A 12,322-nucleotide genomic window follows, 5' to 3' on the forward strand; every position below is an offset into this window, starting at 1 on the left:
AACTGCCCTTTCTTTTCAGTAGGTGCAATGTATTTAGTAGAATTTTTGTCTTTGTTAAAAACAATTTTTTTAAATTTCAGCTAGCTTGTTTGATAGCTTGCAAAATCAACCATTTTTTAACTTGTATAAAAAGAAGAAAATCGGTATACTGTGAAAGAAAAGCAGCTTCTCTTACTCGCTTTGTGATTGGTAGTTTAATCTTATGTGATTTTTTTCTCGCAAGAACCGAAGAAAAGTTGAAGAAGTCTAAATATGAGGAAAGCAAATAATATTTATTTGCTCATCTTTAATATTTATAATCTTGAGAATCAATAGAGCATGCAACCGAACAAACAGAAGAAAACATGCAAGCATGCTCAATGTGATCAGCTACAACATGGCAGCTCAGCTACGATCAACATTGTATTGCATGTGCATTGTTTTTGGATATTTAAAGGCAATTCCGTGGACAGAAAGAAAAGGTAAAATGACATTCTTTATGTATTTTTGGATATGCTTGAATAGGTTTTTTATGATAAGTATTTTAACATAAAGATCAACGGCAGCTATTTCTTATTTTCATTTTACATTTTAGCATATTTTTCTTTACGTAAACTCATAAACTTTTATTTAACGACGTATTTTTAGCATTTTATGGTATTATTCACGTGTTTTTTTTAAAATAAGAATAAATGTTTTACAGCAAATCTAACAGCATTCTAAAAATGCAAAAATATGCCCATCGTGATGGTAAATTATCATCAGAAATGTTGTTACTCTTAAATGAAAAGTATTGAGAAACAAGACGTTGGCCCTGCAAAAGATTCACGAGTCGTACCTATTCTGCTTATTATCGCCAAGAATTGCTATTTAGTGCAGGTTGTAGCGATACGTCAATCGATGTAACTCTAATAACGTCATCGATTTTGCTAAAGTGGGTAAAAATTAAAATTGAGATTTGTGAATTGCTTAGTATTTGGGCACACTAATATGACAAAAAAATAAAGTCTCAAGATATGCTAAAAATATAAGCTTATAAAAACAACTGCGTTCAATTTAAAAAATTTGAAAAAGACAAAATAACAAAGCACAAACATAAGCCTAGAAAAAGTTATGGAAAAAAGTTGAACAGGGAGGGGGAAAATTTGGTGCAATTTCATTGTTAGACATTTCTTATTGTTCCACGGCATTTTTCCGATATTTTACGATATGCGCTGATCAATAGCTTACTTTTTCTGAGAAAATTAATTACACTAAATCTAACTTTTAAAGTTTCAAAAAGCAAGAACTATTCGCGAACATTTCCTACATGGGTCGTTTAAGATAAATTATTGGTGCAACTTATTAACTATTTTGTCTCATTTTTTCGAAATGGCGGAACAGTATCATCTAACAAGTGTTATGCAGCCGGTAGATAAAGTTTCACTTTATGGGTGTAGTGTAGTGCAAGCGAACAACCTTTAAATGCGCTAGTTACACGGCCGCGAGGGTCTTGAGCTGGTCCTAGATCGGATAGAGCCGGGCTCACGTCAGCAAAGTTAGTATCGTTTATGCATCTATCCAAATAACCTCAGTTCTATATTCGTTTTGAGCAATCACAAGTTTTACTAGTTCAGAGTGTGTGTTACTTACATGCAAGCGACGTTCTTGATTAATTGTGGTTATGATGATCGAAATTCCACCCTTCTCTCCACGAATTTATGTTCTGTAGTTCAAGGCAAAAATTTTTTTTCTTCATATTTATTTAAATTTTTAGCCTTAGTTCATAAAAATTTCATTTAACACAAAACTCGTCATTACAAGAATAAAATATGTTTTGTTTTATTTTCCAAGGTGGCAAATTAAATTCTGTTCGAGAAAATACAACATGCACAAAGGAAATCGACATCGTTTTATTAATTGACTCCTCCAGAAGTGTCCAAGAGAAATGGAATGACATTATTGATGCTGCGCAGACACTTCAAGCAGATTTCGAAATAGATGACAACGCCACGCGGGTTGGCATCATTGATATTGGTGTCGTTGCAAATGTGTACAAGCATCTAGATTCGAACAACACAAATGAGGAAACATTTCAGTTGTTGGAACAATTACGAGAGAAGCATCAGAATGATAATATCAGTCTTGAGGACGGTATATTCATGGCCGTAAAACTACTTTCGGCAGCTACACCATTACGATCGGATACTAAGAAAGTTATACTTCTGTATACTGATGCGGAATTTGCACCCAACGAGGATCAAAGAATAATGGTAAAAAGTAATTTTACACACTTTTTATGATTGATTTATTGATTGAATGATTGATTGATTATTAAATGGATTGATGATTGATTAATTATTTAATGGACTTATTGATTGATCGATCTATCGATTGATTGATCGATTGATTGACCGATTGATTGATTAATTGATTGAGTGGTTGATTGATGGGTTGATTGACTAGTTGACCGATTATTTGATTGATTGATTGATTGATTGATTGATTGATTGATTGATTGATTGATTGATTGATTGCCTGACTGACTGATTGATTGATTGATTGATTTGGAAAACATCTTTTTCCAAAAAAGGCAAGGTTTTTTTCTTAGTTTATATCATTTAAAACCTTTTTTTTTCTTTTACATTTTTAGGAGTACATCCGATACCTGAACTACACTGACGTCACAGTTATAGCATGTATCTATGATAGCGTCGCTAATTCAAAAATTGATGAAATTCAAAGAGCTGGTCATATTCATGTCCACCATTTTTCAAACAACTCTCAGTTTCCAGAAGACGAAGTACGCAAAGAAATATGTTCAGGTTGGTCCCAAAAAATTAAATATTAAAAGATTTTAACAATGATGAGAAAATAAATGAAATGTCTAGCCGATAGATTCTAAATACTCAAAATTAATTTTAAATAAGTTTTAAGTTTAATTTTTGGTTTCAAACAGTTTCGTTATAGTTAAACTCATAAAACTATAGCGGAAGAACTCCCCTAACAGATTTGTAACGAGGTGGTAATATAATAATATGGATATATCTTTTGACCTATCCATTTTCAAAGACAATTCGTGGCTAGCATGTATTAGAACAAAAATTGGTCAGAGCATCTCCAACTGTTTTGTTAACAAAATTTAATCACAAATTGATTCCAAACAGTAAAATGAACTCTTTTCCAGCTCGTTATTTCTACAAAAGCACTTCATATTCATTGTTGAAAATTCCAGAAAGTTAAGAAATAGTATATAGCTAGAGAATTTATTGATCACTAGTAAATAAGGTTTGGCCAAACTAATACCGGTTACGATTGGATTTTAAATATGTGTTATTGTTTTGCTTTTCAATCTAAATTGATTGAACAATTGATAAAAGTAAACATAAAAATAATCTTTTGAGACCTTCTCAAGTATAAGTCCCTAATTCCACCCTTCTGTTCATATCAACAGTACTTTCCATGCTTGACTAAATGCATTTTTTTAGAGATTCACTTTTGACCCTACTCTGTATGCATAACCATGAGGAAAATATCTAATGAGGTTGTAACAATGTAAAAAAATTCCCAAAAATAATTACTTGACTGTTTTAGTCTCTATTTTAGATAAAAAAGAATCCGTGCCAAGAAATGATACACTTTCTTTCCCAACACAAACACCAACTACAACTCAATCGTCAACGCCATCCTTGAATACCTCACAACCAATGATAAATCCATTTTTGTTATTGCCTCAATGTAAGTCTTTTAATTAACCGTACATTGAATTAACGCAGACTCTCAGTGTATGAGACTTGTTGAAATCAAGTACATTTACAGAAATCCTTTGTTAGTATTAATATTTAAAAAATGCAAACCAATTCACTCGCTTAAAGGTCCCCTTTGCTCAAATCTTAATTTATATGTTCATATAAAACTAACCTGCATCAAAAGCTTGGAGGCAGTGGGTTGGAGAGGGCGGGGTCAAGCGGGAAGGCTTAGCCCTCCAGCCCACTTTTTTTTCCAAGAATAATATTTTTTTTTAAAAAAAAGTAGAATATCGCACCCCAAAACAAATCTGATGTACTGATCTTGAAATTCCAATGCATTTTCTAGCAATCTAGAGTGCTACTTTTCAATATCTTCTATTAGGCCTTCTTATGGCAATGATTAAAGGTGATCTTCTGTAAAAATGCTATTGACAGTTTACATTGATATTCCTTGTTAGTATTTGTGCATTTATATTACAGTTGATGCGTCAGAACCGGTTGTTCATTTGGTTACTGACAAAGGTAAAGTTATAATTTTGTATTATTATATATTTTAATAATTTTTATGTAAAACAGAGTATGCAGTGTCAATAGTAACAAAAACCCACGACTTCTTTAGTGGAAATATCACTGAATATACCGCATTATGAGAAGACTTGATTCGATAACCAGACTGGCTAGACCTGCTGAGCTCAGGGTTACTTTAATAAAACTTCAGTTAGCATATATTTATATTAGAAGCGAGCCAGCCTGCCTTTTCAAGGTCTGGATAGAATTTGCGGAGACCCATGCTTAGGGAAATGACTTATTTCAACGCCATCATATTCTACTACCGGGTCAGCCCGACTAAGCTTGACCTTGCGCATCATTTTTAAGCACATGCGCACAATTAATTGTCCATAGAAACAACGTTATTAGTTAGTGTCTGAAAATACAAAGACGTTAATCTGATGTTAGTATTAAGAAAAAGTTTGTTAAGAAAAATTAAAAGACTCTTTTTCTAAGTCAAGAATAGTGTGTATACGCGATAGTGAGTACACTTAAGTCATTGAAAATTGGAATTGTATGCTTACCTAATCAATCTCTTTATTCTGATGTTTTCATTGTTCAGACCCGGATGACAGGTACAGATTCTTTACCGTGTAAGTACCAGTTGAACACCAGCTAGGCAAGTGAACAAGCATGGTTCGCCAGGCCAACCTACCCGTATTAAACACGCAGCCTAAGAGATTCCTTTAAACATGAGCATTTCTTTTTCACTCCAGAGCGTGAAATTGGCTATCGTCTTCCATTTCTTGACATTTCCGTTATTAATGAGACAACTAGCTTTTTACTTCTTTTTATAGAACCTGGCTTTATAGTCATTATTATTATTTTGGTTGGGTGCTGAACCTAACTTTAAGAATATTCAATATTTTCTTGGCTTTTTTAGCTTTCATTTAGAAATGCAGAATTTAAAACATCTACTGTTTCGGGAGATCCTTCTCCCATCATCGGGCAAAGTAAAATGATGTTGAGCATGTATTTGTATAATTGCAGAGGATCGAAATTCATAAAAATTATCCAATCAGAAACGAGCTGATAATTAAAGTGAATTACGGTAATTAACATTTTCGGACCTAGATGTAGGTAATTACTTCTTCTGTAGGGCTGGTAACCAAATCTCAGGAAATTGATACGAGATGCTGTTTATGTGTTTGTTACGTTCTACACTGTTGATGGTTTTTTTAATCTTCCTGGCCGTTGTTCTGGATTCTCTTTCAATGAATTTCTTCTCATCCCAATTAAACTGATGACTTCTACTCCAGCTGTGATCCGCAATTTCGTTTTTCTTCACATCTCACTTACTGCGCGCATATGTTCTTGTACTCGTTGCTTAAACTTTCTTTTTGTTTCGCCTATATACACTGCATCACAATCTTTACACGGGATTTCGTAAACAACATTGCATTTTTCTTCCAGGTTTATTTTGTCTTTTGGTTTAGACAAAGTGCTTCTTAGGGTGTCTTTAGAGTTAAGAATGCATTTGATCTTGTGTTGCCTTAAAACTCGACGAAGGATCTCGCTGGTACCTGGTACGAAGGGTAGAAAAAATACCGACAGGATAACGGTTTTTAGGTGAAAAGAAACCTAGGAGAATTAAAAGTTTGAAAAAAATCAATACAAAAATACGTGGACCAAAAATAACAATTCTAATGGCATGCTGCCCGCTAACAATGTTCACTTGACAGTGGTTATAATAGTTGCTTACCGATTTAAATGCGATGTCTTCAACTCTATCTATCACATTAAAATGCAATTTCCTTTTAACTGTCAATTCCGTTTGAAATCAGATTCTTAATGCTTTGAAGTGTGTAATAAATTATCAAAATTCGGTAACTTTTGCATACTATCTATATTAACTTAAAACTGAAAGAGAGTTTTTTAATCATCAGAGACAAACTTACACTAAAAACTCATAACGTTGCCTTTATGGGCAAATCTATTAATCTTATGGTATTATTAATGTGTACGGAGTTCATTGAACTATGTGGATAAAGTAGGAATTGTACGGCCAATACCTACTTTCAGTTGAAAAAATTGTGGTGTATTAATAATTATTTTTTTTTCTGTTGATAATTTTTTTCTGAATTACCATCATTGATATGTACAGTTGCAGTTTTAAGATACCTGTCTTTAATATCTCAAAATCGCCTAGCTTGAACAGGGCAAGGCATCTGAAGAAACCATTTTAGTATTCATAGTAACAATTAAACCTAAATGCAAGTTCTATTCCGATAAAAAAACATTTTCAGTACACCGCCATTGGCCTATATTTCTATTTATTAGTGGGAAGTTTGTATTCGCATAATTATCTCCGTGCGTTGCATGGTGCACCTCCTCTTCGTTGGGATGATAACTTAGCATACAAAGCAAGCAGTTGGGCGCATCATTTGGCGTTATCAAACCAAGGAATGAGTCACTCAAGTATGCAAGGATATGGAGAAAACGTGTACAGCCATTCCGGTGCTTCGTCTTATGTACACAGTTACATAGCTGCACATCGCTGGTTAGTTCTTCCTTAAGTCAAACTCTTTGTTTTTTCTGTTTATCGCTTCACTGCGAGTTTTATTTTTGACTATAACAGTAGCTATACATCAAAGAACAAATTGTGCATATCCATTTTTTTAGTGAACAAAATATTGGAAAATATTTCTCGTCAGTTTTTTATCCACTAAAATTTTTTATCGAATGGATCAAAGTTACCCTAGAAGGTAAAAAATCGTTAAACAATTTAAGAGAAAAATCTTGTGACACGGTCTGCTTTTCTTTTTTTTTTATATACTTCTGTATTTTTATATATATTATATATTATACTTCTATAATTAGCGCTAAGAAATTACTGTTTTTTTTTTTATTTCGCGCTTGAGTGTTTTCTTTGGTTCGCACTGGTGAATCAGATTCACTAGAATGTCTATTGGATGCTCGCCAATACAACCTTTAAAGTAATTTCACGGAGCATTCAAGTCAATCATTTTCTCTAGGTATGAAGGGGTGAAGAATTATGATTATGGTCATCCTCATTTCACGCCCTATGCTGGCACCTTCACGGAAATGATATGGAAGTCAACTACCAGCCTGGGCGTTGGTATTGCTTACCGCCCTGACTCAAAAAGAACATACATTGTTGCTATATATCAACCAGGAGGAAATCTGTTATCTGTTCAAGCTTATAAAGAAAATGTGTTATTGCCTCTCGCTGGCTGTAAGTCTTCAACAAGTTTATTGTTATGGCACAGTAGACATTTTGTCTCATTACTTGTTATTATGAGATATGCGGGGTTTTTTTGTATATGTGTACTAGTTGTTTAAGAGAGTCATAATAATTGTCTTCCTACATCAAACTCGTGATTGCTATTCTTAACTTGTTAAAACCATCTTCTTTACATGTTCATGAAAACTAAAAATGGAAAATTTTTCTCTTTAAAGAATGGATACTTTTTTTGCACTGTTAAGCCAAATGCTTGTGTCTAGTTGATAAAATTAATTTCCCGGAGCCTCTATATCTCAAATGCGCAAGGGACCGAAAGATTTGTTCGAGATAAAGCTATTTAACAACAAAGAAGAATGAGCATAGGAGGAGAAAGGGCAAGAAGGGGCATCAAACTATTTGATAAAAATTCGGTGATGTTGGAGATCAAAACAGGTTAAGTTAAGGGTGAAATATAGTAGGGGTAAAACCGAGAATAGAACAAAGTAATTGATCGAGATAGGCGGAAGTTTTAAGAATGATGAGTTTTCATAAAAAAGAAAGTACACCGTGTGTAACGTTATCAAATATATTATAGTGCCTGCAAGAGTTCCTGATGTCAACAAATTAAAACCGCCGGAATATTTGAAAGCCTCCGATACGTCGCCAATCAATCAAGGTAGGTACAACTTTTTGAGCACGAAAAATACTTAGCGTGTCAATTTTTATGCGTTCGACTGCGTTATGACATAGAAATATGGTGTTACGGCAACTTAGCGGTAGCGAGTAGTAAGGGGCGGATTTACTGACACGAAGTGGTTTTAAAAACATTTATTCAACACTTTCGCGACGCTACAAACAAAAACAAAAAAAGTAAGCTACAAACTACGTATAAAATAACAGAAATTAAACCTAACTACAAAATTCCTGATGCCGAACGGTTAATGCAACATAAAGAAAAAATAACACATACAAAATAACATATACTTACTATAAAACACAAAAATCCCAATACTTCACCTTTACAATAGCACACACATGGCACAGATACTTCACACTAACGAACAAGAAACTTACGCACACAAATTACGACAAATACACGGCACCCAAAAGACAAAACACAAGAAAAACGTTGCATACAATAAACAAAGGCGAAGCGAATACATAAAACATATAGCAAAACACTAAGAAGGAGAACCAAGTGTTCCTTCGTAGAGTCTGAGGCCTACTCGTGCTCATTGCGTGAACATATTGTTATGACAAATCAAGCTGTTTATTTGGGTTAACTGCCTAAAAATGTTATGATTTTAAAAGTAGTTTCTACTGCTACATTATTATTATTATTATTACTATTACTTACCCAGGATAGCCTCTTCAGTTCCTATTGGTACTGCTATCAACGAGGGTCCTGCGAACGGGGTCCTAGCGCATTTAAAGCTCCCATTTGAGCTACGAAAGTCGTGGAAGCACAGCAATCACTAGACAACCTCCTAAGATATCAATCCTATTCTCATGCTGAGCGCTAAGCAGAAACGATAGATTCACACTTTTATAGTCTCTGGCATGACTCGGCCGGGGTTTGAACCCAAGACCTCCCGCACTGAAAGCGAACGCTCTACCACAAGGCTTTCAGTCGGTAAATTACATTGTATAAAATAATTAATTAGGTGATTAACCCTACTATACCTGGGGGGGGGCACAAAGTGTCCGTGGGCTTTTTGACTAGGCATAACTTTAGATACACATGTAAATAAGTGCTAAAATTTTGTCACTATTCCTAACTTTTATTATTGCTTCAATTGAAAAAAAAATTTTTAGAAAAATTTTGTACTTTGCTGGGGGTATTGCTTTTTTGGACGGAGGTAAATTTTTTGGAATTTTGAAAACCGTTGACATTCATGTAAGAATGTTATAAGATGTTTTATTGGGTATATAATTATTTATTACATGTATGTTGGTTACTAAGAAGTAACCAAGGTGTTGCTGAGGTGATATATGGTTACTAGGGACAAAAAGTAGGCCAGATTTGAAGGAAATATCGATCCAGCAAATTGACGTCATTTTGGATCTCAATGACGTCATTATATTGTTTTCCTTACCTCGATTATTTTTCAATGTCATGTTCTACATATATACCAAGTTTAATGACATGAGCATCAATATTTCTGGTAGAACGGACCTTTTTATCTTTATCGTTAAAATAAGAAATTTTCTTCATCCCAATGAGGTCATTAGAATTACTTTTTTCATGTGAAACACATATTTTGGTATTCATTCCACAAATCTACAAAGAATCAAGGCCGTATCATTAGTAACACGCGAGAAATTAAAACGTACTGAAAAATTGGGAAAATGACCATTTTCCACATGTGTGACGTCATTTCTAATCCCTTGACGTCATCAAATTACTTTTTTTTACCTGGATAGAATTTCTAATAAGATATTCTCCAATTGAGCCAAGTTTCATCACTTAAGCACAATTGGCTCAGGATTTATGGCTCGCGGGCACTTTGTGCCCCCCCCCCCCCCCCCAGGGTTACAAGGGCCAAAAAAGCTCAGGTATAATAGGGTTAAACTAATAAAAAGGTCTATCCGATCTCCAATTTCGCTTTCTTACGCAGAAACAAATTATAATTGCAGTATGTAACAAGCTTTGTTATACCACTTTTAATATTCGTGATTTAATTCTAGTATAGCTAATATGGTTCTTAAGTCTTCTAGCTATTCACAGAGCATCTATTTACATAACTCTTTTTATGCAAATAAATTTTTATTCATGTCGACACTTCATAATTCATACATTAGGAACGAAAATTTTCGGACAGAAAAACTTTAGGTTTTTTTTTGTCCGAAAATTTTTTCGTCGGAAATTTGTGTTTGCCAAAAGTTTTTTTGTCCGAAAATTTTGTTTTTTCTAATTTTCTTAAAAAAAGGACCGGTGCATAGAAATTATATATAGGGTAATTAAAAAATCAATAAAAACTTTTTTGAACTTATTATTTTCGTTATTTTCACATTTGACTGAGGCTAACTATAAAGTTGGATACTGAAGACCCATTTTTCGATCTTAATTAAATATACGTACATAGATACTTCTAGCCTTCTTTTTGTGTCGTTTTCGCAAGCATTACTTTTGAAATTTCGTTTAAGTTTGTTCAAAAAACTTCTCATACATTTTTTGACTTTATAAATCTTGTCCGAAAATTTTTCCGCCGAAATAAAAAATTGTGTCCGAAAGTCTTTTCCGCCGCAGTTTTTTCCGCCGAAACATTTTCCGGCAAAAATTTTCTGCGACATACTTTTAGTTTATGAAGGTAAGGCAAGACATTTTAGCTGGAAATTTACGGCTTAAGTTGGGGATATTTTAGTGATTGGAATATATGTCTTGAACAACGTCATTTATGTTTCAAAAAATGTAGGAATGTAGAAAATTCTAATACTTGTTGATTATTAATATTATACGTGTCTAACATGTTGGTTGTTGTATGCGAGCTTTCAAAAATATCATTCAGTATTTATCTAGGAAGAAACTCCAAACATTGTCTTTGTCTTTTTATTCTGAGCGTATTGAAGTGACGTACAAATAATAACTAACGCATCATTGAACAAAATTTTATGTGCGCGCATGCGCATGTGGGAAAACATTAAGTGTCCAAAACTTTGTCTGATCGCGTTTAAAAAGTACTGCGCGCAAAATACCTTTTTACGTGCAACAATGACCCTTTAAGTCAATGTAATGTTAACATGGAATATAAACTTTTGCGTTAAATTATACAAGACCACAAACTACATCATTTACAATGAAAATATCAATTTAAAGTTTTTTTAAAATCATTTTGCAAGCATTGTGCGTACAATGAAGTAATTGTGATGCAAATTTTTATTTATAGGAATGACATCAAAGGAACCTTTAGCGACGTGTGGTACGTTTTGCTTGTTTATTTTCTTTGTGCATTAGCTGCTAAAGCAACAGTTGCAGATTCAATCTGTATTTCGAGGGAAATGGATTTAGATTTGCAAGGCATGGCATGGATAACAATTTTCTTTGCAAATGTTCGTCCTTAGAAACACGCGGTGCAGTGGCTTTATCACCTGTTCTTTCGACTGCGGATCGAATTTTAATTACTGTTAGGCAAACGTTGTTAAAAGTAACACTGTTTTGATATCAACAATATTTTACGCTTTATTTTCCTGTGTGTATGTTAGCCATTTCTCAGGACAGAAGTCAAGGATGAGATGCAATACCTACCCTGAAACTTTATCGTTCATGGTTAATATGCTAGAGACTTTTTTACCAATGTCAAAATCTAAATATTTTCTACTTCACAACAGTCTCAACCGCAGAGCCTTATATAATTTTAAATTATGAACTAACTGTCGCTTTGGCCTTTGGCCTTGTTTCCGCTGCATTAGAAGTAGCCTTATATTTTTTTTCTTTTTCTACCCCTTTTATTAGAATTGTGATTATACATCATAACTTAGGGATTTGTTATTAATTTTAACACCTTTTTCATAGATGGCTGTACTGAAGATATACTTGCATGATAGAAAGTACAAGAAGCAGTATTGGACATGACAATACACGAACACATGTTTTTACATCATTTGTACAATATCAAACTATTACACACATATTTATTTTTGCATATTTAAAGAAACGTGTTTTCCTTTTTTACTACCCGAAGAATAATCTAAGACTAATAATAACGAGTCTTAAGATTTCCACAAAACGTCAAAAAATGTATCAGGTAGGATATTTCTGGGGAACACCTATCAGATTTAACATATTTATTAAGGAACCTTCCCTTCAGAACCAAAGATGTTTCAGCAAAGGACAGCATTATTGTTGTTTATAATAGATCCGTGTCGTCAATGTTGTCGTTGT

At 33.6% G+C, this 12,322-nt stretch overlaps 1 protein-coding gene across 1 annotated transcript; it reads left to right on the forward strand.

The window, feature by feature from the left end:
• Nucleotides 1-375: 375 nt before the first annotated feature.
• Nucleotides 376-12,102, forward strand: LOC130614593 (uncharacterized). The gene is made up of 10 exons (XM_057436022.1): nt 376-461; nt 1,813-2,231; nt 2,612-2,783; nt 3,565-3,696; nt 4,188-4,229; nt 6,537-6,756; nt 7,232-7,452; nt 8,036-8,116; nt 11,328-11,360; nt 11,954-12,102. Exons 1-10 carry the CDS (start codon nt 377-379, stop codon nt 11,980-11,982), a joined length of 1,434 nt encoding a protein of 477 aa, XP_057292005.1. The 5' UTR covers nt 376; the 3' UTR covers nt 11,983-12,102.
• The last annotated feature ends 220 nt before the right edge of the window (nt 12,103-12,322 follow it).

The sequence above is a fragment of the Hydractinia symbiolongicarpus genome, chromosome 11 (assembly GCF_029227915.1).
Source record: "Hydractinia symbiolongicarpus strain clone_291-10 chromosome 11, HSymV2.1, whole genome shotgun sequence".
Lineage (NCBI taxonomy): Eukaryota > Metazoa > Cnidaria > Hydrozoa > Anthoathecata > Hydractiniidae > Hydractinia > Hydractinia symbiolongicarpus.